Below are 27,699 nucleotides of genomic sequence, written 5' to 3' on the forward strand. Positions count from 1 at the left end.
GGAGTGTTGGGAATGTGCTCAGTCATTGGCACTGTGTTTGTGCAAACACCACAGAGAGGGAAGAGTTCAGAGCCCCAGGGTGGTTCTGTCCTCAGAAGCAGGTGGCCAAGAGGCACATCCCAGAAAGACACAAGATAAAGATAACTTGATGTCTTCCGGGTCTCAAGGCAGGGTTATATACCCTGTTCAGAGCCACCAAACTAAAACTAAAGAATTGCCAGGGATTCTGGTTAGACCAAGTTTCTGTCTGTCTTAGGCAGTGTCTCAGACTACAGCTTACACTGGCCTGAGACACATAAGGACCTCCTGCCTCAGTGTCTCCTGAGGCATAGCACCCAGCTGTTCCGGTTAGGCTCCCAGTGTACCCTGCTCCATGGGATCCTTTCAGCAGTGTGGTGGGGCAATTTCTGCCTTTCCCTCCACTTTACCAATGAGGGAACTGAGGCTTACAGGTTCTCAGGTCAGGTTCTTGGATCTGCTCGAGACCACTCCCTAAGTTGATTGGAGAGATTTCACGTCTCCAAACCCTTTGGGATTTGAGTAAACGTGAGTTTAACTAACTGAGCCTCAGCTAACCATGTCCTCCATTCACTTGGACGGCTCTGTGCTCTAGATTGGCCTTTTGACCTGCTTTTAATCAGTTCTGAAGCCCAGGGAAATGGCCCAAAGTGGCCCCACATACAGGTCACATGGCTTGTAGAGGAGGACAATGTAATAACAGAGCCATGTTTTATGCTCAGAGAGCAGAAGTAAATACACTCTAATCCATGCATTCAGTGCATGCATGCAACAGCCGGCACTCGCATCTACACCCTGCTGTTTTAAACATTTACAGTGACAACCGAGAGCCTGGGTTTGTTAGACTGCCAAATACCCCGTGGGCACACAGCACAAGGGCTGTCTGAATACTACTTCCCTGTAGTTGGCTGTGACCGTGACCGGTGTTGTTAAACTTGAGCGTATCTGCTTATCTTGGAGCAAACCCACTTCCTGGTGCTTTCATTTCCTGTCATATTTAATTTGCTCCTTAGTACCGTAGCTGGGCCTTTTTGATGTGGTCCAGGGGGAGTTTCTGAAAGGCCGGAGAGATGTATAACCTGTCCCTCAAATCATGGATGGTTTTAATATGCCAGTACAAAGTTTGGTGACCCCAGAGAATTAGGGTCCCAATGTCTGATGATGCAAAATCAGGATGCTCTGGCCTTTTAGTCCTCGAGTCAACTTGTTTTGGAAGAGAGATGGATGGCCAAGGCCAGGAAATGCTAAAGGCATCACCGAGATGAAAACGTGCCTTTTGTAATACTAAACGGTGTTCATTTTCTCCTCACTGTCTTTTCTGTGCCCCTTGAAGAGCTATGTTACCAAGTGTGTGTACACCTATACATGTGCGCATGCGTGTTTTCTGTGAGGAAGTCATGAGCTTCCCAGGTTGGAATTGCAAGTTAATCGGTGGGCCAACCATCTGGAGAAGATGGTGTGAGATTCACTGGGCTGTGGAGGGAGTATTAGGCCACTAGTTTTAGAGTGAAGAGCCTGGAGACTACGTAGAGCAGAATCAACAGGTAGTCTGGGCATGTCAGAGAACCCAGGGACTGACGATCGAATCCTGGACAAGTCTGAGCAGCCGTAGAACCCCAGAGGCACACACACACAGAGGCACACACACACACACAGGCACACACACACAGGCACACACACATGTATACACATACACACACATATATACACACGTAGACACATACATACACATATACACATATATATGCACACATGTATACACCCATGTATACACACTATACACACACATATATACACATACACACACTATATACATGCATAGACACATACACACACTATATACATGCATATACACATATATTCATACACATACACACATATACACATGTATAAACACACACATATATTGCTGCATGCCATGCACAGCTGTATTACATGCATAGTTTGACTTTACCCTCTGTTATCACTAGGAATACAACAAGATTTGGGCTTCAAAAAGACACAAAGCAAGCAAACAAATGAAATTCCAACCCCCAAACCTCACTTAACTATGTAAGGGAACAATGAGAAGATTAAGTCTGGAAAAACTGTGCAGGGAGACACTAGCAAATCCTGCCCAGGGAAGGGAGTGGCAAGTGTGGTAAACTCAGGGTTTCCACAGACCATTGTGGTGCAACATGTTCAAGAGCTGACCTTCCTGTCTCCTTGTCTCGGGGCCTTTGTGAAAGCACGCTGCCCCGGAACCCATACCTTTACTTGATCTTTGCACTCGATCAATTGCGCACAGGAGACTCCTAGGGCTAGCGTCGAGCGAGCGCAGTGAGAGAGCGTGTGCCTAGCATGCACAGGCCCAGAGGATCCACCCCTCACCGCAAAGACACAAACAAAACAACAACAGTTAAAAATAAGACGCTGAGGGACTCCTGAGACCCAGTATTGGTGTGTAGGACATTGTTCCTTTGAGGGAACAAATTAAAGACTTGAAAAGCCCAAATACATAAAAGTCAGATGTTTTAACCCCTCTGGTTTGCTTCTCATTAAATCCTTAACAGCAAGGGGCTTAGCTCTATGGAAGGGTAATTCTTGAGAGCTTAAAAGTTCTAGAATCTAAACTGAAAGTAGCTTCCTCGCTCCTGAGAGACACAGCCAGAATACAGCAAATACAGGGGCGAATGCCAGCAGCAAACCACTGAACTGAGAACGGGACCCCTGTTGAAGGAATCAGAGAAAGAACTCGAAGAGCTTGAAGGAGCTCGATACCCCTTATGAACAACAATGCCAATCAACCAGAGCTTCCAGGGACTAAACCACTACCTAAAGACTATACATGGACTGACCCTGGACTCTGACCTCATAGGTAGCAATGAATATTCTAGTAAGATCACCAGTGGAAGGGGAAGCCCTTGGTCCTGCTAAGACTGAACCCCCAGTGAACGTGATTGTTGGGGGGAGGGCAGTAATGGGGGGAGGGTGGGGAGGGGAACACCCATAAAGAAGGGGAGGGGGAGGGATTAGGGGGATGTTTGCCTGGAAACCGGGAAAGGGAATAACACTCGAAATGTAAATAAGAAACACTCAAGTTAATAAAAAAAAAAAAAGAAAAAAAAAAAGAAAGTAGCTTCCTCTTAATATTTTCAGGGATCACGGCCGAGAGTCTGAGGTGTCGTTCCCTGTATAAGTGCAGGCGATTTCACCTGTGACCATGTCTTCTCCATCTTGGGCCCCTTTGTATGCCTTATCTCTTATTCCCTTCATCTTAAATGACGCTGCCCAGTCATTAATCACAGTGTATTTCCAACTTAAGGGAAAAACAAGAGGCTGCCTTCCCCCTGAAGTTTCACCCGATATTGTTTTAGATTTTTGAGGAACAGGCTATGGAACCGTTGTGTGTATGAGCTGCAGTAGCAGCCCGAGACCAGCAGGTGGAGTACTTCGGCCTCTGAGCACACCGCATGAACACCGGGTTTCAGCCCGGATGTGGCTGTAATTTTATTCACAGCTTTTTTCCCCCTTTGCTCGGGATAGTTACACCCACAAAAAAACCAAAAAAACAAAAAAACAAAAAACCCATAGCCAGAAGAAGAGGAACAATGCTTTACTGTTTTTATTACTCTCCCCAGAGCATACAGTAGATGGCAAATTGTCTCCCTTAATATCTTAGATAGGAATATATTGAAATCTAGAGAAGTAATTTATTCTAATGCAGGGCACTGGGGAAATTTAAATAAATAAAAATAGGAATTCACTATGTTATGCTAGGTTTAGGAAATGCTCAAAGTTTGATGTCTAGCCTGTCTGAACACATTTGGGAACTGGTCAGACGGGTCAGAGTGAAGTCAGTGAGTCAGGGAAGTCCTAGGGAAAGAAAGACATCAGGTCCCACCCATTGCTGGGATTAAGAGCTGCGGGTGGCTGTGAAGAGGTCAGAAGCTTCTCTGGTAAGAACTCACCTTAAAGGCAGGAATCTAATGATTAACAAGGAAGTCTTAGTTGTCAGAGGAACCCTAATTCTGACTGTGGCAGTTTTCTTGATTCTCTTCCCTGGTTCAGCTGCCTCGAAGCCAGTGTGTGCCCCAAGACTGTGGCGGGCAGTCAGTAAACATGGAGAGACCTTTCCCACAGAGCCTTATAATAGATACTCCGATCCCACAAGCGCTGTTTTGCCTTTTGTCGGGAACAGGGGAATCGGCCTCTTGTAACATCTTCTGTACAGTTTAGGGACAAGAAGGCAAAACTGTGGGGCCAGGGCTGGGCATTGTAGCAGAGAGGGAGCTTATGGGGACACCTTCTGGAGATTCCTGGAAATGCCGCACATGGTAAGCCAAGCTTGGAAGTTTGTTTTAAGTGGAGCAAGAATTGGTGCTATTTGTGCTGGTATTAATGGGGTACCCTCATCTTTGCACTTATGAGGACTTAATAAATATACATTATATATGTAATACATGATATAGCACATGTTAAAATATCATGTATGTTATCATCTAGGTTCTTGGTATTTCATTTAATAGATGGGTCAAAATAAATGATGTATAGTTATTTGTAAACTCTCTTTTGGGAGGTAATTCATATATTCAGACAGATGTAAATCTTAGGTTTGTGCCACAGTGAGTATAGGCTAACTCTTAGCTAATGTCCCCTCTGTATCTCTCCTAGTCACTGTTTCTTCCACAGACCATTGCTACCCCACTCTCCAGGGCTGCAAAGGATTCTTTCAGAAACAGGGTCTTCTACTCCAGGCTGGCCTCTAACTCATTTCAATCCCCCTGCTTCTGCCTCCTGAGTGCCAGAATCACAGGCATAAGCAACTGAACCTAGTGTAAATGACTTTTATGCCCACTTTTGTTTTTGTATAAATGGACTCTCATAGTATGCCTCTGTTTGTCTGACTTAATTATTCAGTATTGTGCGCGCAACTTTTGTTTCCCTGTTAAATTCATATGCTCTTGTTTTATTGTATCGTTTACTGATACACAACTGTGGCACCCTTGAGTTGTGTGCTGGTTAGTTTTAACTGTCAACTTGATGCCAAGCAGGCAGGCTTGCAGGCACACCTGTGAGGGACTGTCTAGAGCAACAGTTTTCAACCTGTGGGTCGAGACCCCTTTGGAATCACATATCAGATATTTATACTACAGTTCATAACAGCAGCAAAATTACAGTTATGAAGGAGCAACAAAATAATTTTATGGTTGGGGGATCACCACAACCTAAGGGACTATATTAAAGGATTGTGGCATTGGGACTCTGGAAGTACTGTTCTAGATTAGCGTTAGCCTCTGATAATGTTGGTAAGAGATTGTCTTGACTAAGGTAGCTGATGTGAGAGGACCCATGCTTATTGTGGGCAGGACTACTCCTGGGCTATGAGGTGGAGAGGGCTTGCCGAGCACTCAGAAGCTTTAAAGTAACAGGCCCGGCAGGCAGAAATGGAGGTATTCTAGTTTCTCAATCTGACTTTAGCCTATGGGAATAAGGGACTGAAATAAATGGGGATTTCCTCCGGAAACCTCATGGTGGAAGAAGAGGCAGCAGCAGCCGGGGATTGGGGGTGAGGTGGGGTGGGGAGCTTGTCTCCCAGAAAAAGGTTTCAAGTAACTTGTCAGTTCACCTGAGACTGAAACCCAGACAAGTGTCGGTGGTGGGTGGGCTCACACTTTGATAGGGACTGCTTTGATGAGCTTATATCCTCGGCTCTCTTTATTTAAACTTTGGTCTCATTTCCAGACCCTGACACCAGACTTGAGGGGTCCACTGGATCTCTTTGTTCCTCTTCTCAATGTGGGAAGAATGTTGGATGAATCTCTTTTATTCCACTTTTAATTAGGCTCCTTTAATTGGCTTATTGAGGACTGGTGGTCAGACACAACTTGGGGCGCATATTGACCCCCCCCAAGACCGATAGCATTAATTCATGGCTCTACTCTCTTAAGCGTGGATATAATGTGACCACCGATCTCAACCGTCTACCACTGGGCTATCCCTACCACGCACAGACTGCAACCTAGGACTGTGAACTTGATACACCCTTGTCCCTTAGGTTGCTTTTTATCACAACAGAAGAGAAACTAAGAAAAGTTCTGTTTAGTGTGGGTTATTAGCAAAGCTGACGTGAATACTTTTGTACACATTTTTTTTTAATTTCACACATGCATTTATTTCTTTTGGAACTTTAGTTGCTACATCTGATATATTTGAGTGAGTTTTTTTCCTTTTTTTCTTTTTTCTCTTTTGTGCGGGAAATACAGTTTAGTGCTATGATTTGGACGTAGTTTGAATGTGTCCCTCAAAGGTTCATGTGCTAGGAAGCTGGGTCCTACATGTGGTAAAGTAGGGAAACCTTGGTTCTCTCAGGACCCAGGTTAATTCCTGGAAGTGTTACTTTTGTTTAAAAAGGCAAGGATGCCCTCTGAACCCCTCTTAGTGAACAGTAGTGGACAGTGGATGGACAGCAGTAGTGGACAGGAGTGGACAGCAGTGGACAGTGGTGAACAACAGTAGTGGACAGTAGTGGACAGGAGTGGACAATGGTGGATAACAGTAATGGACAGTAGTGGACAACAGTGGACAGTGGTGGACAACAGTAGTGGGCAGCGATGGACAGTAGTGGACAACAGTAGTGGACAGTGGTGGACAGTGGTGGATGGTGGTGGACAACAGTAGTGGACAGTGGTGGACAGCAGTGGACAGTAGTGGACAGTGGTGGACAACAGTAGTGGACAGTAGGGGACAGTGATGGACAGCAGTGGACAGTAGTGGACAGTAGTGGACAGTGGTGGACAACAGTAGTGGACAGTAGGGGACAGTAGTGGACAATAGTGGACAGTGATGGACAGTAGTGGACAGTAGTGAACAAAAGTAGTGGATAGTAGTGGACAACAGTCGTGGACAACCATAGTGGACAGTAGTATACAGTGGATGGACAATAGTAGTGGACAATGATCGACAGTGGACAACATTAGTGGACAGTGGTGGACAGTAGTCGATAGTAGTGGACAGTGTCTCACAGAACCTGCTTGTCTCTGCCTCCTATCCCGCCACTGGGATTATAGGTGCACGCCACACAACTAGCTTTTTATTTGGTGCTGGAGATCCAAACCCATCCCTTCATGCTGGTGTAGCGAACCCTTTCTCATCAAGCCATCTTCCCAGCTTCACAATGTGATCCTTTAGAAGCCCCGTTAAGTGGTAGTTAGGAAGTGAGTTTACGTCATCAGCCATCAATACAAATGACATAAGAAGAGTGGCAGACTGATGGAACGATACAGTCTCATTCAGATATTTTTTGTAAATCAAGGTGATGCTGCCGAGTGTATGCCGCTCACTCAGTCTTCACTGGGGAGCCTTCTGGCAGTTTGTGCTACCAAAACCATCAGAGGAAACTGCACAACCACAGACTCATATGGTCATATTGCACTCCAGACAATTAAATTAGTCTCTCTGTCTCTGTCTGTATCTGTCTCTCTCTTTCTTTCTCTCTCCATGTCTATCTCTGTCTCTCTCTCTTTCTCTCTCCATGTCTGTCTGTCTCTGTCTCTGTTTCTCTCTCTCTCTCCATGTCTGTCTGTCTCTGTTCTCTCTCTCTCTCTCTCTCTCTCTCTCTCTCTCTCTCTCTCTCTCTGTGTGTGTGTGTGTGTGTGTGTGTGTGTGTGGTATTACCTGTGTATCCCAGATTGGTTTCCGCCTCAGCCTTTCATGGATGGGGACCAAAGACATGGACCACACAATCCAGCTGATAAAATGTGTCATCATTTGAAAAATGCTAAATGTGAAAAACAATGGAAAAAGCAAGTGTTCTTTACCTTGGGGAAGTAATGAAGCTCTGGAGCCTGAGGTTCTCACTATTGTTATGTCAGCCCCAGGAGGGTTTAGACCATAACAAATGTGACATGGGGCACACAAGTCTTGTGGGAGAACCAGTATTGCTGAGTTGTTCTATTTTATGGTGTCTTTGGATGAATGTTTCTACTAGTGATGTAGCCCAGAGATTATTAAGTCTTTGTCGGTACTGTGGAGCCTTGGATGAGGGAAGCCTGAGACTTCCAGAGAAACCAAATAAAAGAGAACTGTGTGAAATGAATCTGAATTTGTCACCGTCTGTGCTCCGGTCCCCTGTATCCTGGTGCTTCCTTTGGGTCCCTGGTTTGACATCGTGATGCTTCTAGGTCAGGTCCTCAGTGCTTCATCTGACTGGCTGGGAGGTCATTCTCAAGACACACTGAGCAGATACGTAGATGCTCTGGACCTCAGGGGAAGCGTCCTCTCCGCTGGGAAGATGGACAGCTAGCTTAACAGAAGTGTATGTGTCCAGGGTGAAAACTGCACTGTCCTTCCAGTCACTTTCTGTTTTGAGACAGGGTTTCTCCGTGTAGCCCTGGCTGACCTGGAACTCACTCAGCAGGCCACGACAGCCTCCGACTCAGAGATCTGCCTACCTTGCCTCCAAGTGCTGGGATCAAAGGTGTGCACCACAACTGCCCAGCTGCATTTTCATTCTGGGTCTGAGTTGAAATCTTGATGTGGAGTTTGACTGAGGCATGGAGTTGGCTGTCCTTCTGAAGGGCAGAGGACTGATTTATTTTTGACAAAGATTTTTTTTTACATCTTTCTGCTATGCCTAGATTAAGCTTGCATATTCTGCCAAACCGATCATGTCTGCCAAATGCTAATGTTGAAACCAGCCTCTTGGGAAGTCGAAATTAACCTTCGCCCACCCCTCATCTTCAGCCCAGGCTGGCGTCTTGCTTCATGCCAACAGCTGCGGTACTCAAAGACAACTCTCAGGAAAACGTGCTGAGAGTTCTTGAGAAGGACACCACAGTGACGAGAAGTCATCCACTGCTGCTGCGCCTCTGGTCACAAACTAATTAACCCCTCGATTTAAAGCACAGTCCAGAAGCAGGATGCATGTCACCATATAGACTTCCCTTCCTTTCAGAGTCCGTAAGTGCTCAGCTGGATGGGTGGGGTGCACACCTTTAATCCCAGCACTCTGGAGGCAGAGGCAGGTGGGCCTCAGAGCTTGAAGCCAGCCTGGTCTACAGAGTGAGTTCCAGGACAACTAGGGCTACACAGAGAAATCCTGTCTTGGAAAAAAAAAAAGCTGAAGGGAGAAAAAACAAAATCAAAATCAAAAACAAAACTGTTAGGAACTGGTATGACACTACATTAGCAAATTCAGAATCTGTGCTTAAGTAAAGAAGAAAACAGAAGACTATGGTTTATGTATTTATTTATCTTAAAGATTTGTTTATTTCATGTATGAGTACACTGTATCTACCTTTAGACACACCAGAGGAGGGCATCAGGTCCCATTATAGACGGTTGTGAGCCACCATGTGGTTGCTGGGAATTGAACTCAGGACCTTGGGAAGAGCAGTCAGTGCTCTTAACCACTGAGCCATCTCTCCAGCCCATGAAGAAAACAGAAGACTAGGGCTTACGGCAGGGATATCAAAAGAGGCTTAAAATGTAAACCAGAGAGCAAAATTGGAGCAAACTTTTAGAAAATCAAGAGGCCTATCAAATAAAATATTTGACAGAAGTTTAAGCTTCCTCGAGAAAGAGCATATAAATAAGTATTTGGATCCTCTCCTGCTTGTTACAGTTTTGTTTTGTTTTATCTTGTTTTTGAGACACGGTTTCTCTCTGTGGCACTGGCTGTCCTGGAGCTCTTAGTAGACCAGGCTGGCCTTGAATTCACAGAGATCCACCTGCCTCTGTCTCTAGAGGGCTAAAGGGTGCACCTCCACCACCTGGCTAAAGTTTTCAATCTTTTATATTGACACCTTAATATCTTGAGTGTGATGTGATGAAGAATATAGTTTTACTATATTCTAATTAGCCAAGTTCTAACTTTCAGAAAGGCCATTTGTTTAATTAGGAGAGCATGGTTTCTTTAGAGGGAGCATACCATGGTGTCAGTGTTGGTGTCAGAGAACCAGCTGCGAGAGTTGGATCTCTCCCTCCAATGTGGGGTCCTGGGGATTGAACTCAGGTCTTCAGGCTTGAGGGCAAGACCCTTACCTGCTGATCCATCTCTCCCATCTGCAGTTGTTCTCGGGAATTATACTCTTCTGATTACTGTGGTGAAAACTCTATCAGGTACATATTTTGTCAGAATACCATGGTAAGAATCTCTACTGACACACAGTTGAGATGTCACTTGAGTTTTGAAGCATCTGTTACCAAGACTTTAGTGAGCATCTATTCAGCCCAGATAAGGCATGAAAGAAACAATTCCAACCAAACTACCCCAGTGAGGCGGTGAGTTTATCGGGGTTACTTTTAGGAGCATGAATGACTCAAAGGCAGTTGCGTCACCGAAACGCCTAGAATGAGTAACAACTCAGGAAAGCTGCATGCCAAGAGCTCCAGGCAGAGAGAGCTGACAGAGGCTTGGAGAGGGTCTCAGCTCCCCACCAACTGATGGCTGATGTATATTCAAGTCTAGTCTCAGAGTCTTGGGACCAGCTTTGAGAATCTCGTTTGGCCATTCTTGGACTTGCAAGTTTTGTTTACTTCTTGAGTCTCAGGAACACCCTCCTCTTTCCAGGAGGTTGCTTCAGTTTGCTTCGAAACAGCCTGACACTCAAGTTTTGTAGCTAACATGATTTGATTAAACCCTCAGAACAATTATATGTTCACCTCCAGTTTAGGGATATGGACGACGTGGGTGAGTGTCATCAGTTGCCTGGGCACACACATGGTATGAACCAGAGCTGAGGCAGGCACTGCCAGCTGCTGATCACCACACTAGACTGACTCACTCTCGAGTGCTCTGAGGGCAGAGGGTAGAGGCTACTCAAGAGTTCACTCTGCTGTTTGGCATGCCTTTCTTTCCTCTTACTGCTCAAAGCACTTTCTTATGCTCCTCCTCCCCGTGCACCCCTTTGCTGTGCAGACACGTCCGTCTGTCTCCTGCTTGTTATTCACAGCTTTGTCACCTGGGCTCTTAGTTGCTTATGACCAACCACAGTCTGAAATCATCATACAGAAGCTTCCAGAAACCACAATGCATAAGTTGAAAATTGTCTGGCCTGGGTACGGTTGTGTCTGCCTGTGAGCCCCATACTCTAGAAGCAGATACGGGAGGATCTTTGCAAGGTCAAGGCTAGCCTGGTCTTCAGAGTGAGTTGCAGGACAGCTAGTGAAATATAGTAAAACTCTGTCTTAAAAACCAGAGACTGAGATGTATGTCCTCTGAAGAGTGTGCTAACACCACAGGTCCTCCTCAACCATCCTTCCCACAGATCATCCCTTTGCTCAGGGCATCCCACATGGTATTGTCCCTGCTCGTTTGCCCATTACTCACCTTCTAGCTGTCTTCCATGGTCAGACACACTGCTTCAATGTACCACAGTCCTTCTGTTAAAATAGGCTTTATTTAACACCATGTTGGCCTCGATATGCAAGAGTAACGATTTGGGAAATGCTAGAGAGAAGCCATATGACTTCCTTTAGTTAAAAACATGAATTTTCTCCAGTGAATGAGTGAAGAAGAGTGCATGGTGGAGCTGTTAAGACTGAGCTAAACACATTTCCCCTTTTTGTCAAGCCGTCTGCCGTAACCCTGGGTTTAAATGATGCTGGGACAGAGCCCAAAGTTTTGTACTTATGAGACAGGCACACTTACTGACTGAAAGATATCCCTAGGCCCCAATAACTTTATTCATAACTAATATCTAGGTCCCAGAGTGTACAACCTCATGGCCTTTCAGAAATCGACATGCTTATTTGGTCACTATCCAATTCCATGATATCTAATTCTATAAAAGAACTTTGATAGACCTTTGGTCCCCTCACCCTCACCTCACCCAAAGAAACATACCACATGTTTTGTCAGTGTTCCTTAGCACATCAGAGTGGCAAGCTCACAAATCAAAGGCCTGGAGTGTTGCTTTCCCATGTGCTCAAATTGTTCAGCCAAATGCAGCACCCAAATCCCATGTTTATCCCCAGATGTTAGTTCTTCAGAGACACACAAGACCTCGGTAGTCTTGGTTAGGGATGAGTCATTGCAGTCCCAGGCTTGATAGGAACAGCTGAAATGCATACTTGAGGAATATTTTCAGTTCTCTCTAGTGTCCATAAAGGTCGTAAGATGATGTGATCTGCAAACGTTTGTTTTATTCCTATAGTTCCCTATGTTCTAACCAGAAATCTGGATACAATAACGATCTCCCTTCTACATCTGTGAATTGACCATTTCCGGAAAATAGGGTGATTTCGAGCAAACACTGGGAACAGAAAGTCCATTAACGTTAGCCCCAAAGAAGAATAAAGAGTTGCTAATGGGTCTCATTAAGTAGTAAGGAGCCGAAAACCTGGCATGGATGAAGGAAGAAAAAAGGAAGCAGAAAAAGGTCCCCCACTAGGGGGCAGGGTAAAGATCAGACAGAAACTAAATGGATATAGGGCCACCTGGGCTGACTGGCATCTCATGTTACTCTGTGAAACTGTCACTCAGACCAGTGACTTTCATAATTTTTCCCCCTTTAGCGTGCATGTGCTTGCATGTGTGTGTGTGTGTGTGTGTGTGTGTGTGCATGTGTGTTCATATGTGTATATGTGCATGTGTGTGCAGGTGCATGTCTACATGTGCATACACCTGTGTGGAGACCAGAGAACAACTTCAGGAATCATTTCGCAAGGTGCCATCCACCTGTATTTCTTTGTTCTTTTTTTTGATATGGGGTCTTTGATTCACTTAGCACTTCAAGGCTGGCTAAGCCAATGGCCAGCAGGCTCTTAGGGACCCTCCTGTCTCCACCTCCCCATGCAGGATTATAGATGAGCCACCGTGCCTGCCTATTTTTAGTTGGGTTCTGGGAACTGGACTCAGATGGGGCAGGTCCTTTACTGACAGAAGTCACTTCAGCTCCTGCTTTTCTTTTCATACAGAGCGATGACGACGGTTCACTGAACAGGGCTAATTACAGTGAGAGGCGATCAGTGGTGTCATGGTTACATAGAAATAACTGTGTCGTTTAGCCATTTAAAAAAGTCACAGGGGCCAGGGACATCATTTATTCTGCAGCACAAGTTTGCAGACCTTTGAGAAGCAGGCTTATTCAAGTTAAATCTCAGTGTTCGGAGGGGCATGCCAAAGTACTCCACAAGTGCTCACTTCATATCAAGTCAACCCAGTAGCAGATCCGAGATCTCGTGGAAATGGACGGAGAACAGGCTCCTTCGAGATCTCTGGGGACTTTACACTCGTGCTTCGTTATACTGCCCTGGTGAGGTGAATTGTGTCCCAGATGTGTACAAGCTTAGAAAGAATTTCTCTAGAGACAGTTTTTCCTCTCATAAAAATGCTTTATTGGCATACCGAGGATGACCTTTCTCTCCTAGTACAGCAGTTATATGCATCTATAGTTGTAGTTCAGTGTAAACTATTTGATATAAGTCACTAGAACTCTAACCAGGGGGATGGATTTAATCAAGGGAGTAACTAGCGGCCCAGCCATGGAGTCTCATCGGAACAATCAAAGATCAAACGAGTATAGTCCCACGAGAGTGTTCTGTAGTCACAGGAACCCGAGACAGACATAGACAGGATAGCACCCATTCAGTAAATTAGGTTCTAACTAGAAAAACACAAAGACAGAGATGATCTAGAGGGAGCACATGGGCAGAGGATGAGCTATTTACATAGATTACTCTTTGCCAAAGCACTGTGGCTGTCCCGTCCCACCTCTGTCGGTCACTGTTATACTGATGGGTTTCTTGGCTCAGTGGAAAGTATTTACACAACTAATCAGAAGTCCCCGCCCCCAGGTCCTACATTCTCTAAAGCTTCGTGCCAAACAGAAGCATCTGAAGGGTATCTACTCCGTTAAGAGTCGTAAGCGTGGTTAGTCTTCTGTCAATGCTAGGAATGATGTCCACACTTACGCTGTTCCAAACCCGATTTGAGCTTCTTTAGAAAGTCAGGCTGTGACAGCGGTGAGCGGATGGAGTCTCATTTGCAACAGGCACAGAGAGTATACATGGAGATGTCATGTTTATCCTGAGGATGTAAATGTTGTGGTTTGCAACTCGGGAGGCCCAGGGTTGTGGCTGGGTCCTGTGTCCTCTGGTCATGTTGTTTTTTAACATTCTGGTTTTTAAGGCTTGTTCTGAGCACAGCACTAATGAGTAACAATGGTGACATCATTTCTGCCGAAGACGGGCTCTGCGGTGAGTGGCAGCAGAGACCTTAGTTACGGTAGTGCGGTGGGAAAAGCACTGGGTTGGTACATGTCTGTGTGATGGTTGGAGTGTGTGGGTTCAGCGTCAGTCTGAGGGTTTGTCAGTGACACCTCCTTTGACTCCTCTCCTTTCTGGTACTTAGAACAACTTGAAGTTATCTGTTGCTTTGTTACATAGAATATAAGTTCCAGGAAGACAGACTGTTCATGAACACAGCATTCTAGTGTCTTGAACAGTGCCTGGTCCGTAGTAGTTCTTAATTAAAAACTTGTATTAGTCAAATGAATCAAACCATTGGGCCACCTGGTCTTCCCAGTACCTAGAGCCTGTCTGGAAGGTCCTTACCCTGCCATGAGCCAGTGTAGATGATGTATTTGTGCTTTAGGGTGTAGTAAGACTTCTGGATGCCAAATGCACTTCTGCCCACCTCCCAAGAAGTAGCCATGAAGAACTAACATTGCTTGACAAGAACCAGGGCAAGAACATTCTAGGAGTCAAATGGCAAACTCTAAATTCGGCTTCTTTCCTACCTGCTCTCCTAGAACACCTTTGTTTGTCCAAACGCTTAAGAAAAAAAGTTTCCAGGAGAATGTCTTTTGACAGTGCCAGGTAGTGTACATAAGTCACCAAAACACAATCAGAAAAGAATCAAAATGAATTCAACCTACATTAAAACAAAAACAAACAAACAAACAAACAACAACAAAAACCCACTAAATTAAAGAAAAAGAACACACGGAAGTGGGAACACACGGGAGCGGTGGGCTGTAGAGCTCCTTTGCGAGGGTAGAGTTTCTGGGTGAGGAAGGGAGCCTGGGTTCAGCGATGCGGAGAGGCTGATGGGAAAGGGTGGAGCTCTAAGGGTGGAGATTGCTGAGGACCAGCTGTTCTCATTCTTCTACCGGCTCTGTGTCCTCTGCTGAGGCTGCAGGCTCCGGGCTGTCCTTCTCAGGGACAGCCAGTGCCTCCACAGCTCACCCTTAGGCTATGGAAGCTCTGCTGGAGTAGAAGTCGGGGACCGGAAGCCCAGTGTGAAGCGTGACCTGGGGAATGAGACTATAAGCTATGCAGGGCACCCCTTTTACCCTTGTCCCTCAGTGTGGTTTGTGTGCCCTCAGTTCAGTAAGAGCCGGTTCACTTCTCTTGAACATTTATCCTAAAAGACATTATCTTCTAGCAGGATCCTAGCTGCGATAAAAGCCTGGCCGCCATGGTGGACTTCCAAACCCAGGAGTCTCCACATTTTTTTAAAGGTTTTGGGGACTGAGTTTCTTATGGCTGAAGGCAGGGCACTCATTTGCAGGTAGTGAAGCCTTTTGCCTACACACAGTGATCACTGTTAAGTCTAAGGGACAGAGGCCAGATTAGCTTGTCCACGAGTTTCAATGTACTCAATTCTCTCTATGATTTCATGAAAGATTTTATAGAGGGAAGAAATATGGGCACTCACACTATTTTGACGATTTCTAGTCAACCTCAGAGTATGGTGGAGAGTTATGAGGAAACACTAGAAGCATTTCATAAACATGGCATTTCTCCCTTCTCGTCTGTACCACCACCCATCAAGAGTCTTTGTCTAAAGGCACTAGAATATCCTTAAAATTCATGAAGCACGATCAGTATGATAGTCTTTGGAAGGGAGATGGCTGAAACGGTGGAAAACTTTGAACCAGGCTTTCCTTAGGTTGCCTTCTACAGGTATTTAAGGATTTCTGTCTTCTGATGTGTATGCTGGCCTCTGGAGAATTAAATTCCAGCCCCTCAGACAATCAATCCCACAATGCTGGAAAGCAGATGTCTCAGATTGTATGCAGTTTTCCTACATCTGCTCATAGACAGTAATCAATTTAAGAGAGTTTTAAAGACCGTGGCTGTAGCTAGGGCACGAACTCTCTACAGTGTTTTGATTCTCAAGTCCCATTCTAAGGTTAGTGAGGTTTATATGGAGTAATAAGAGGCCCAGTCAGGAGGGCAGTGAAGCCCTGGATTCTAACAGTGGTTGTCAGGACGTCACCCACAGTCCTTGCATATTCTGAAGGCCCCTCTGTCTGCTCCCTGCCCTCGCCCACTAGCCTCTTTACCACTCTCTGCCCACCCAAAACCCCTCGTGCCTTAGAAAAGTCTAAGTCTGGGCTGTGCCTTCTGTTTGGAAATCTACACAGCCTGCTACCTTCCCTCCTGCAGGACTCAGATAAACAGCCGAAGACCGGCTGACTGACCACCCTGCTTAAGGCTATTTATTTAGCATATCCCCAGCACCGTGGACCCCTTTACCATACTCGGACCCTCTAACGTCCCTTATAAATAACACCCCGTGGACATAGATTATCGTCTGTGGCTAGCACACAACTTCAGGAAGGTAAGATTTGTATCTGCTTTCCTCTCCCACCGATAGATAGCAAATGTTTACAGTGGAGCCTGGCGGGTTAAAGGATCCCTGCAGCTGTCTGTTGAGTCAGGGAAGGACCTGTTCTGAATCTATGGGGAACTGCAGCTATCTAATTCACAGGCAGGGCTGCTGCTTCCCAGCCCGCAGCACAATGCAGAGTGAAGGATGAGAAGCAGCTGCCGAGAAGTGTCTAATGTTTGCTCTTCTCAGGCATTCCTGGTGCCTGCCGGGTAGGTGTTATCTCAGTAGCCCTTAGAGACAAAACCAACAGTAAATAGGGCAGAGGTGGCTTCTGCCTCCCATGGGTGGCTAACTAGACTGTGGCAGCCACGTGGGAAGGAGTCTGTAGTGTGTCTCACTCTGGGCCTTGTACCAGCTTCCCTCTTAGAGCTGGGGGTTGGGGGAGGGGCAGACTTTGAAGCAGCAGCCTGAGCAAGCCCTTAGACCTGGGGACAGGCGCTTACCTGTACATTCCTGTTCAGGCTGACGGCAGGAAAGAACAGGCCCTCCACATTCTCAAAGGCTATGGGGCCTTGCTGTTCATTGTTGACGAAAAACGTTAATGTCTTTCTGTTTAAGTCGAGGAGGACCCCGATAGTGGCCCCTTTTGTGATCCCTCCTTCAGTTCTGTGGGAAAAGGAAAGTGGAGTCTCATCCGCTTGCTTTCATTTTGCATCTCCTGCTTGCAGCTCCATGAACCATGCTGCGTTTCCCCTTTGCTGCGTTTCCCCTTTGCTTTCTGGCACTGGGGGTTGCCTTTAGCGTGTGGTAGGCCAGTGCTCTGTCACTGGGTTTTACCCCAGACCTTTTTCTTTTTTACTTTTTATTTTGAGACAGGGTCTTACCAAATTGACCAGGCTGGCCTCGGACTTCCATGATAGCCCGGGCAAGCTTTAAACTTGCAGTCTTCCTGCCTTCCCAGAAGATGGGACTATAGGCCTGTCCCACCAGGCCCAGTGTAACCTCCTTACACCCCCACTCCACTTTTGTCAGCTTCTTAAAAACACATTTTTGCTCTAAGTAACCCTTTTCATACGAAAACCTTAAAGCCTTAGATATACTATGTGGTATTTATATTCTGTGTGTCTGTGCTTCCCACAATAACATATGATTTAGATGCTTTGCTCTCCCAAATTCCTACCCCCCCCCCCCGCAGAGACAGCCACCCCTCATGACAGTCCCTTGTTTACTGTGCCTTGCTGAGAGAGAATTGTTATCAATGACTTTCTGCTACTGAGCTGCAGTAGCAGACGATACCAAAGACTGGGCCCAAACAGCCTTTAAGCTCCCACGGTGCGCTAGCTATGCTGTGCACTTAGCATGTACAGTACGACTTCAGCAGCATTTCATACAAAATGATTTAACTGGAAAGTCACAATAAAGAAGCACTTAGGTCAAGCCCAGAGCATATATGATGAGATACTGGACTCCGAGCCTTCTGCTTCCCACGAGGCAGTGAAGCTCACTCCGGAACGACGCTAATCTTTCAGCACATTGACTTTGAATGAAGACATTAGGTTCTCTCTGTAAAGTGACAGCACTGGGCGAGATGCTTCCCTGAGACATAATTATGCTGCAGGGAATTTGTGATTTCCAACCCAAGTACAAACATCATCTTACAAAGAACCGTGTCTTCTGATGCAAGTGATGACTGCACAGAGACAGCCAGCCCGGTCTGTCTCCTCTCCTTAGTGTGAGGTCTAGCAAAACAGAATTCCATCTCAGCAGAGCACAGACATTTAGAAACACCACTCCTTTCTCCTGCATGCAGAAGACAGACTGGACACCGCCACGGACGGGCTTAAGGACTACATCTTGCTATATACAAGTTTGTCAGCGACAGCACAAGCCACATTCAGTTTGCATGCAAGGAGATGTGTTCGGCTTCTGAAATGTGCTGTTCTGCATCGTGTGATGGTGTTACTATTGTTTATCCCACCACTCTGGAGTCAAGGGGCTAAACACAAGTGTACAGGTGATGGAATCAGGGATGTTTGGGTCATGGTATCAGGGACCGAGTAACGGAGTCTCCCCTGGTATGGATCGCTGAAGATAATTGCTCTCTGTAGCCACTTGGATTCGATACCAAGATAAATTGCTTTGGGTGCTCAGTTCAAGGGATAGCCACTAAGACAGACCGAATGGAACAGGACAGAGAATGTCCGAGGACCGGGAAGCTCTAGGAGTCTACTGGTTAGCAAAGCATCAGTGGTGATCTGACAGGAGAGGCTGAGAGAGTGAGGTCATTATTCTGCCCTTGCTGGGCCTGCTTTCCCTCTGATTTCACTGAACATAACTAATTTTTTTCCAGAGACACCAAAGAGAAATGTATCCTGAGGGTGATTAAGACAGACCAGTGTCATCAAAAGACACCTTTGGCTCCAGAAATGATGAGTGAAATCCACTGAAGAGACCACAAATTGAAAGGGAGATTATAGGGTATATTGAATTAAAATTGTCAATATCTTGTTGATAGAGGGCATTGCTTAAGGAGATACTATTCTCCCTTCAGCAGACTGGGTGCTCTAATTCTCACACTAACAAGCAAATCCTTCTCATTTAGAGCTCTCCGGACTGGCATCTCTAACACCAAGTTTAGTTAATGGCTTCTATTCTGAGAAGCGGTATTGCTGATAATGATAGTAACAAGAATGGCTTCCATTTCCAGGCACTTCCAACGGGAGACATTTTTGCAAATCTCATCTCATGTAGTCTTCAGACCTCTCCTGCATGGAAACATATTATTATATGAATTTGGAGAATTGACAAACCAGAATTCAGAAAAAAAAATTGAAGTACCTTGGCCCCAAACACTTTTGTGGTTAAGTCCTAGGTCTGGGTTTTCCAATCTTGGGTGGTTTGTCTATAAAAGACAGGCCCAGGGATGTCTTTTGTGACCTGAGTGGAATTTAACAATGAAGGGCCAAGCGGGAGGAGAACAACTCTATCTTTATGCATTGTGGAAAACAGTAGAATGGACTGAGCTAAGAGACTACAGGACCTCCTACTCAGTAGAGATCATCTGCTCTGTTTCCTAATGCTGTCTCTATAATAGGCTATCGACTAGGCTCTTCCTCTTCAACCCAAGCCACCATGAAGAAGGCTTGGCGTGGGGCTGCAGGGTACCTGTTGGTGTGCGAGTTGTTGTGCATGAACCAGCTCCGGTTATTGTCCACATACATTGCCCAAGCCTTGTCGTCCTTTCCTAACATCATATCCTTCATCACATCGATTCGAGCCACGCCAAATGCTGGATCAGGGTGGTTGTCATAGCGATCTATGGTCAGCTCCCAGTAGTGGACGCCCTTGGAGAAGCCAGTTTTCCCCAGCACCACCCGGTCATCGTAGCTACTGCATGTCACTGTCAGGTTGTCATTGGAGAAGATGATGTCAGAGTGTGCCGAGCCGGGGTCAAACGCAAACCATGCCACTGGGGACGACAGACGGGGAGTGAGTTATTAGTAATGCCTTGGCACTGCAGAATGCCTCCGGGCACTGTGGCACACAGTGTCGCGTTCTCATGCTGCCATGCAGGAAGGAAGGATCTGGGGCCAGAGTCACCGTAAGTAAGCAGATGGGGGGGGGGCACGTCCTGGGAGTTGATACTCTGCACCAGGAACAGACAGAGGACACACGACCGATCCAGCAGAGGTTACCTGGCTCAGACTGCACTTCCAAACCAGCTGATCCGGGACTGAAGTGCCATCAAGTCCCTTCACCTGGTGACTGGCAGGATAGTGCACCAGAGACATAAAGGGTGAGGGGTGTACTAGGACGCCTGTGGAACCCTGGGGTGGGGAGGCTAGATCTACAATCCTAGACAGAGGAGGGATAGAACACACTGAGTGAAACCAGGAAATACCCTTAGGCAGAAGTGTTGGAAACTTCGTCAGCTCTCGTACCTGCTCGCAAGCCTTGAGGCTACAAAGCAACATAAACTAGTTTTCTTGTGCAGCGGTGACCTGGATGTAGGGCGGGTTGCTTCTCTTATAATTTATGGAAAAGTGTTACTCCTAAAGCTGGCACGTAATATACATTGCAGAAGCAGATTGGACACTGGGTGCTGTCCCCCAACTTCTGCATATTTCCTACAGTGGATAGTCCTTTGTTCTCTGAGGGGTGAGAGTGCGGATGGACTACTGAGCCCGCAGTCACTGCACATGCACTTCAGCTCTGCTTTTTGTAAGAGAATAATGGTGTTCCATACCTGCCAACAGCTTTTTAATGTCAACTGTTGTCATTCCGGTGAAAGGCATGGGGGAGAGAGATAGGAAGCACAGTTGACATTGATAAGAAAGCTTGTTTCTCTTGATAGACAATACCCGCAAGGACTCCATTGAGAACATTGCATACACAACACCAGCAGGCCTGCTTGGGCCTCTACTGACATGTACCGCTCAGAAAGAGTGGTTTGCACTGATGCAGAAGGAAAGGGGATGGGGTTGAGGCATACGTTAAAAAAAAAAAAAGACGGGCATTTTTCTAAGAAATTGAAAACGGTTATAATGGAGTTAGAATGACGTTTGGAGAATTTTATTGACATGACAAAAGCCACCATTTATTTTGCAAAGGAAATTGAACATCACGGTCACATAGGCAGAAGGTAACAATTACAGTAGGTATACTTGCCTAATTGAGAGTAAGATGCAGATTGTGTCTCAAAATTGCAGCCTATAAAAAGATACTAAACATCAAGGCTATGAAGTGACAACCCGGTCAATAAATATTATTTGCATTTGTTTAGAAAGCACCAACCGAATATAGTCTCCAAAGGCCTGATTCATGAAAAAAGAAAAACAAAACAAAACCAAAGCCCTTTTAAATGCTCATTTTCTTTTCTGGATATAAATTGCTTTTGCATTCTTTCCAAAAACAAAGGTCGTTCTTTCACATATTGACAGAAGCTTTGTCCTGTGGACTGTAAATGCTGCGGCTTGCGTTTTATTTTCTTCCTGGCTTAACTCTGTGCAGTAACACTTGCAAGCTGAGGAGATCAACTCTTCTAAAGATGAGGACAAACTTGCCCAATAGAAGTGGAAGAAATCACCAGGGAGGGATAGGCCTGCTCTGTGCCAACAGTTTACTGACGTGCCCTTGGTTTGTTGGAATGAGCCTAAGGCAAATGGTCCACAGAGGAAGAAGAGTGGAACCTAGGAAAAGACACCTCACAGTCAACAGTGGCATGGCCTGAGTGTTAGAAAAAGGAAGATATTTACTTTCCTTCTTAACTTGCTTGGCTACAGCACCTATTCTCACCTGAGGGATGGGGAGGAAGGCTGGTGTAGGGGTAGAATATGGGCTTGGAGCTCAGGAGTCAACTTGGGGAGGCTTTTTCTACTCTCCTCTTCCCAGTAAAGCTGGCCACCCTTCTGATGAGACACTGGATCAAGGCAGAGGAGAATGATTCGGACTCAGAGTGTCCTCAGGTGCATGGCCTACAATTTCTGAGTCATGCTGGGACTGCTCCAGGAAATGTGAGTCTTTGGGGGAAAAGAATCATGTTGTTTTGTTTTGTTTCCAAATTTAATATTGTCTTTACAAGTTCATTTCTAAAACCATAGAAAGGACAAGGTACTGACTTGGTAGGGTTTTACGAGAGTTAAGAAGGTAACTTGCTATAGGAGAGGGCCGAGTTAACAGACTTAACCGTTAGCACTACCTTCTTGCTTAGCTTTCTTTATCCTGGGATCCATCCACTTTCTTCCAGCTCATGGTTGATTTTATGTTTAATTTCTGCCAAGTGTCTTTTTGCTTCCTCTGTATGAATAATAGGGGCCCAGTAAGTATGGAATGTAAAAAATTTTAAAACCAAATTCCATATTCAGGTTTGGAAGTAAATTTGTGGAATCTGAATAGGGCTTTCAAGATTTTTTTAAAAATGAATCATGCCTTTTGGAGTCTTTAAAAAAAAAAACAAAACAAACATTCTGAACTCTTTTCCCATTAATTTTAACACAACATCGTACATTTAAGATTCAATGATACAACTAGAACCAGGCTATTCAATACACCTGCCAACACCCAGACCCCACATTCCATTTCATTTTATTCTCGAGACAATATACATTACAAAGACTGTAACAGCATTTCCATACATTAGAGACAAGCAGAGGGCTCCATAACAAAGCATGTGGAGAAGCCAGGAGTGCACAGAGAAACAAGAAGAAACGGAAAACACAAGGAAAAAAAATGTCACTTTTCAAGGGAGCTTGAAGTCCCCGCATCCTTTTTGCACTGACATGCTGTGGCCTTCTTCATTCCGGGATGTGGGATGAGCCAAAGGAATAAAATAAAACCCAAAAGAAACGCTCGGAAACGTGAGATGTGCATCGTGTGTCCATGATTACAATATAGCCCTGAAGAGATCCAACAGGTCTGCATTTTAGGAATTCGAAGATTCTGTTTGCTAGACAAAGCTTACTGCAAAGTAACATGAGTCTAGCTTCCCAGGAGTCAACCATAAGCCCTGTTACATCTTGGCTGTGAGCAACCGCATATTTTTCCTGGGGCCGCATATTTTGACTATAGTATCGTTGGCTATACGTATCACGACTGAATGGTTTCTAATTTGGCTACCAGTGGTCCCCGCCCTTTGCTGGGAAAGTGATCTGCTGTAAGCCTGCAGTTCTATCAGTACATGCACTGCGGGCTTTTGCTTTTCCTGCTCTGAAGGATGAATTCTGCTGTCAGGCATGCTTTTGCTTTTAGTTTTGTATTTTTATTGGTAAAGATCTCTTGAGTCTATGTTTAATCAGACCACTCCAGGCTGGATGCACTGATCCAGTTCCCAGACACAGCTGGTCTCCTGGATACAGAAGGTTATAAACCTCCACACTACTGCCATAGCCTCTACTTAGCTGGTCCCTGTGCCGTGCTATGCTGCTGCTTGTGATGAAGAGCCAGCTTTCCATGGTGGTACCAGCGGAGGCCAAAAGAACAGCTTCCTACCTCCCATCCCAACACTGTCACACATGGACCACAGCTCTGGGATGGGTTGTTCCACCATACAAACAAGAACACCAGGCAGGAAGCTCCCTCAGCCAGATGCTCTTCACACTGGAAGCCACAGACACAGATGTGGGTCACCCCGTCACCACGCACACGAATGGTAAGAACAACACAGGCGTTTCAGAGATGCCTCCAAGACACAGAGATGAAGAGAAAGATCTGACAGCTCAGCTCACCCGGTGCATTGAGAGACTGTAAAGAAGAATGCAAGCTCAGCTGGTGGGGTGAGGACCGGAAATCAAAGTAGGATCTCCCGGGGAAGCTGGGTTGTAGATTAAGGGTGGAGGAGAAAGGACTCATTCTACGGAGCGGCAATCTTTCCGAAGGCACTGGAAAAGGGAGGGTCTGTTCTTCTGAATCTGTGTCTAAATGTAAGATCAATGCAAACCAGAGATCAGAAATCTGCTGGCTGCCCGTGCCAGGTTCCCAAAGACTAAGCAAGCATTCACACAAAGCTTCATCAGCCCTGAGGCGCCACCCACAGGTATTAGCAAAGCAGTAAGTCTGAGGCTGGGAATTCCCAGGGTCCACACCCCAGACCAGACAACCATTCCAGCACCACTGGCAATCATTTTATATTTTACTGTAACTTTTAGTAATAGAAAAGCATGAAGGGAGTTTTCTTTTGTTGAGTGAAATATGTTGAGTGAGACTTACAGGTATCTTTTACGCATCGATGAGAAAAATCAACATTTCCTTTTACTTCAGCTATTCCACAAACTACTGTGCATTTAACATTGGTTTCTTGAAGGGTTTCTAACTTGGAGATGATAACTTTTAGAAACCACTGGATAGTTTTCTTTTTCTCTACTAGTACCCCTCCCCCCCATTTCTAGATGGACACGCAACTTGGGAAAAGACCTCTCTGTTTCTGCAGTAGTCTCATGTTCCATGGACACTGTCTAACTCACCCGAGTTCTCTAGTAATGAACAGAATGTGGGCGGAGGGAAGGGTCACAGGTGTGAGGTGTCTGCCGTGCCGGTCATCAATGTACTAAGGTGAGGACTTGGTCACAGCTGTTGCCCAGTAAAGCTCGGTTTAATAGTGAAAATTCAAGAAGCACAGATGTCAGTTCAGGGTCTGGACTCCCAAGGAAACATTTTGGTATGAAAAGGTAATTTTGTTTTAGTGACCAGAGGATGTTATTGGGGCTTGTTTTGTCTTGTTAGCCCTTGTCTTTGTACATAACCCTTTCTGATTAAAATGCTACACTGTGTGGATCCAAGCAAATGTGTGTGTGTACGTGCATGCTGTGTGCTTGTGTGTGTGTGTGTGTGTGTGTGTGTGTGTGTGTGTGTCTGTACATATGTATCTGGAGACCTTATAAGAAGGGATACCACACGTTTTAATACAGCAAGGAAGCAATCTCATTTTCATTTCTGAACTTCCAGTATTTAATGTTAGTTTTCCAGGCTTTATAAAGTCTTATCCCTGAGGGAAGATTTGATTTTTTTAATAAACAAAATATCAGAGAAAAGAGTATGAGGCTAAAGTTTTATATCCCCAATAATAAGAATATATTGACTCCTATTTAAAATGTGTATAGTTTGGGTGATGTGGCATGTATGACCATTTCTTTGCTCAGATATAATAAATTAAAAGTTATCATAATTCAGATCTATTTACGCACACGCGAATGTGTGAGAGTGTGTGTGTGTGTGTGTGTGTGTGTGTGTGTGTGTGTGTGATAAGTGTATATGGGTCTAGGGACTGAACCCATACCATAATAGTTGGTGGGAGAGGCCTGTATCTGCTGAGCTGTCTCATTGGCCCCCACATTATTTGCTTAAAAGGAAACTAACCTCTTAGCTTACCGAAAAGTCTTGAAAAATAACTACAGAGCCAACTCTTTTTAGTTTGAGAAGACATTTGCCACTGTATTTATGTCAGAAAACTATTTTTAATTCAGAAGAATTTGCTTTAAAAGGTATCTTTCACCAGATGGGACAATTAATCCATTAACTGCATAGTGCCTTAAAAATTAAGGAAAGATGATGTTTGGAATATATTGAATCTCCAGTGATCTGCCCACCCTTAGAGAGATGTGCTCTAGACCCACAGTCTGAGGATCAGATCCAAACCTATCATGAGGCCACACCCCCTTTTTATTTTTAGTGAGGCTGAGTGTAGACATGTATATTCCTGGGACTAATAACTAGGCAATGAGATGTGCTTTTCCCCCCCTATTTTTATGTGGATTAATTGATTGCCTATCCATATTTTCTTTACTCTTAAACTTGCCCTCTAGCCAGAGAGAGAGGTCAGCAACCTTCCATCTCTGTGTTTGACCTGTGACCTTTCATGCCCACCAGATGGGATCTGACCCCACTTTCCCCCAAGTAAAATGAAGCAAAACAAAGCACACGAAATCAAACCTACCTTGCTATGAGAACTTTCCAAACACATTAGAGGAGGGAGAAAAGATAATTTCCACCCAATTCCAGTCAGACTAACAGGCGATCCTCCCTCCAGGGTTCTCCCACGGGCACTTGTGTTTGGTCAGCTGTCTACAGGGTATGCGGACAGTTTATAATAATTTTACACTGTCGTAGTCTTGGTGGCTAGACACTTAGAAACGTCTGAGGAGGAACCATCAAACTTCCTGTGAAGTCCCCCAGAGGACGAATCCCCGGCCAGCACCTTGTGTTTGGTGTTATTGATTTTATGACATGGATACAACTCATTTTGGGCTCCTCTCCCCAGGTACTATCCAGGGCCAAATGAAACAGACCACCAGTCCTGCAAGCATTTGATATCAATCATCAAACCCCATTAAATCATCCGACTCTGAGCTAAATAGATATTTATAACTACTTTTTAACACATGAATCGTCTTTCTGGTCCTGCTTCCCCAGATCACCTCCTGGTTTAGCCAAAGCAGCTTTAATTCACATTGAACATGAATACAACTACCGCAGTGTGTATTTCGTGCTGCACTGTGGGATACAGGAAGAAAGCACATCCCACTTCCTCACCTTCTCTTTCAGGCACAACTAGTGGTAGCCTTCAGAGAAGGCTCCTCCTCGACCCTTAACTACTGTCAAGACAAAGAAGAATGAGGCTTTGTAGTTTTGTTTTCTGGAATACAGGACAGAAGCTAATGTTTGCGGTAACAATCACCACCTTTATCTGACAAGCACTAGAGAAAGACGGGGGCCATCTTAGGACATTGCTACTGTCTCATCGTGGGCATCTGTGGACCTGCCTGGCTGAACTTCACTGAGTAAGAGCGGTTTGGTGGGAGGGATGACAGAAACCTGTCCACACGGCTGAAGGTGGAGACTGCACTCACTTGGGGCAGGCGGTGTATGTACATGCTTATGTGTGTGTGTGGACACAGGCAGGAAGACAGTTATACTTATTCCTCAGGCACTATCTACCTTGTACTGTGAAACAAGGTCACTCATTGACCTGGAGTTTCCCATTGGCTACTCTAGTCAGCCCGAGAGAGCTCCACTGGTCCTGTCTCTCTCCCCAGTGCTGGAATTACATGTGTAGTCAGTCAACCTTTTTTCTCTTTAGACGTGGGTTCAGGGTTGAATCAGGTACTTATAGGGTAAGCACTGAACTGACTGAACCATCCCCTCAGCCCCACTCATATTGGTAAGCTCCGGATGAGAACTGTATTCCAACGCAAATGTGTCCCCCACACTGTCTGTCAGCTCTGTCAGGACCGATGGGTTCCCCTTGTTCTTCCCTGGGGTTCTTTCCCTTCCCACTGGGTTCTGGAATGGAGACTCAGCTAATGGTAGGGGGCTCTGCTCTAAGGAAGCACTCAAGATTTACCAAGATGAAGTTCTACTGGGGACCACACATGCTCTTTACCGAGTCCTGGGATGGAGAAGGAAAGATCCAGGTGACATAGCCTATTTGTAGCCATTGTTTGACACAGACTGAAGAAATACCATGTGTTAGAGACTGCGTTAGAATTCAGGAGTTGAGAAGCATAAAGCTGGCAGGGGAGCCGACTATAAGGAAATAATCAGGAGAAAACGTGCCAATTATTAATAAGTTTTATACTTCTGGGGGTGGCGTTTTTTTATTCTAACATGAAGAGTATTAAAGATTTCTTAATATTTGAAAACTTAAA

General features: G+C 45.4%; 1 protein-coding gene and 1 long non-coding RNA gene across 24 annotated transcripts in view; one reads left to right on the plus strand and one right to left on the minus strand.

Annotated features, from left to right (window-relative positions):
• The first annotated feature begins 3,899 nt into the window (after positions 1-3,899).
• LOC148005292 (uncharacterized) overlaps positions 3,900-27,699 on the plus strand; it is a 46,544-nt gene continuing 22,744 nt past the window's right edge. The window contains exon 1 of the long non-coding RNA XR_015622434.1: positions 3,900-3,956. This is a non-coding gene — a long non-coding RNA (uncharacterized LOC148005292). The remainder of the gene's footprint in view (positions 3,957-27,699) is intronic.
• Trim9 (tripartite motif-containing 9) overlaps positions 13,315-27,699 on the minus strand; it is a 99,713-nt gene continuing 85,328 nt past the window's right edge. For 6 of the 23 annotated variants that reach the window (XM_087552169.1, XM_087552166.1, XM_087552165.1 and 3 more), the window contains 6 exon segments: positions 23,785-23,973; positions 21,230-21,271; positions 20,808-20,831; positions 19,781-20,030; positions 17,065-17,227; positions 13,315-15,254 (listed from right to left, as the gene is read on the minus strand). In XM_087552169.1, coding sequence (XP_087408295.1) covers positions 15,192-15,254; positions 17,065-17,227; positions 19,781-20,030; positions 20,808-20,831; positions 21,230-21,271; positions 23,785-23,973 — 731 coding nt within the window. In that variant the 3' untranslated portion in view covers positions 13,315-15,191. 23 annotated transcript variants of the gene reach the window in all.

The sequence above is a fragment of the Rattus norvegicus genome, chromosome 6 (genome assembly GCF_021556685.1).
Source record: "Rattus norvegicus strain SHRSP/BbbUtx chromosome 6, alternate assembly SHRSP_T2T, whole genome shotgun sequence".
Lineage (NCBI taxonomy): Eukaryota > Metazoa > Chordata > Mammalia > Rodentia > Muridae > Rattus > Rattus norvegicus.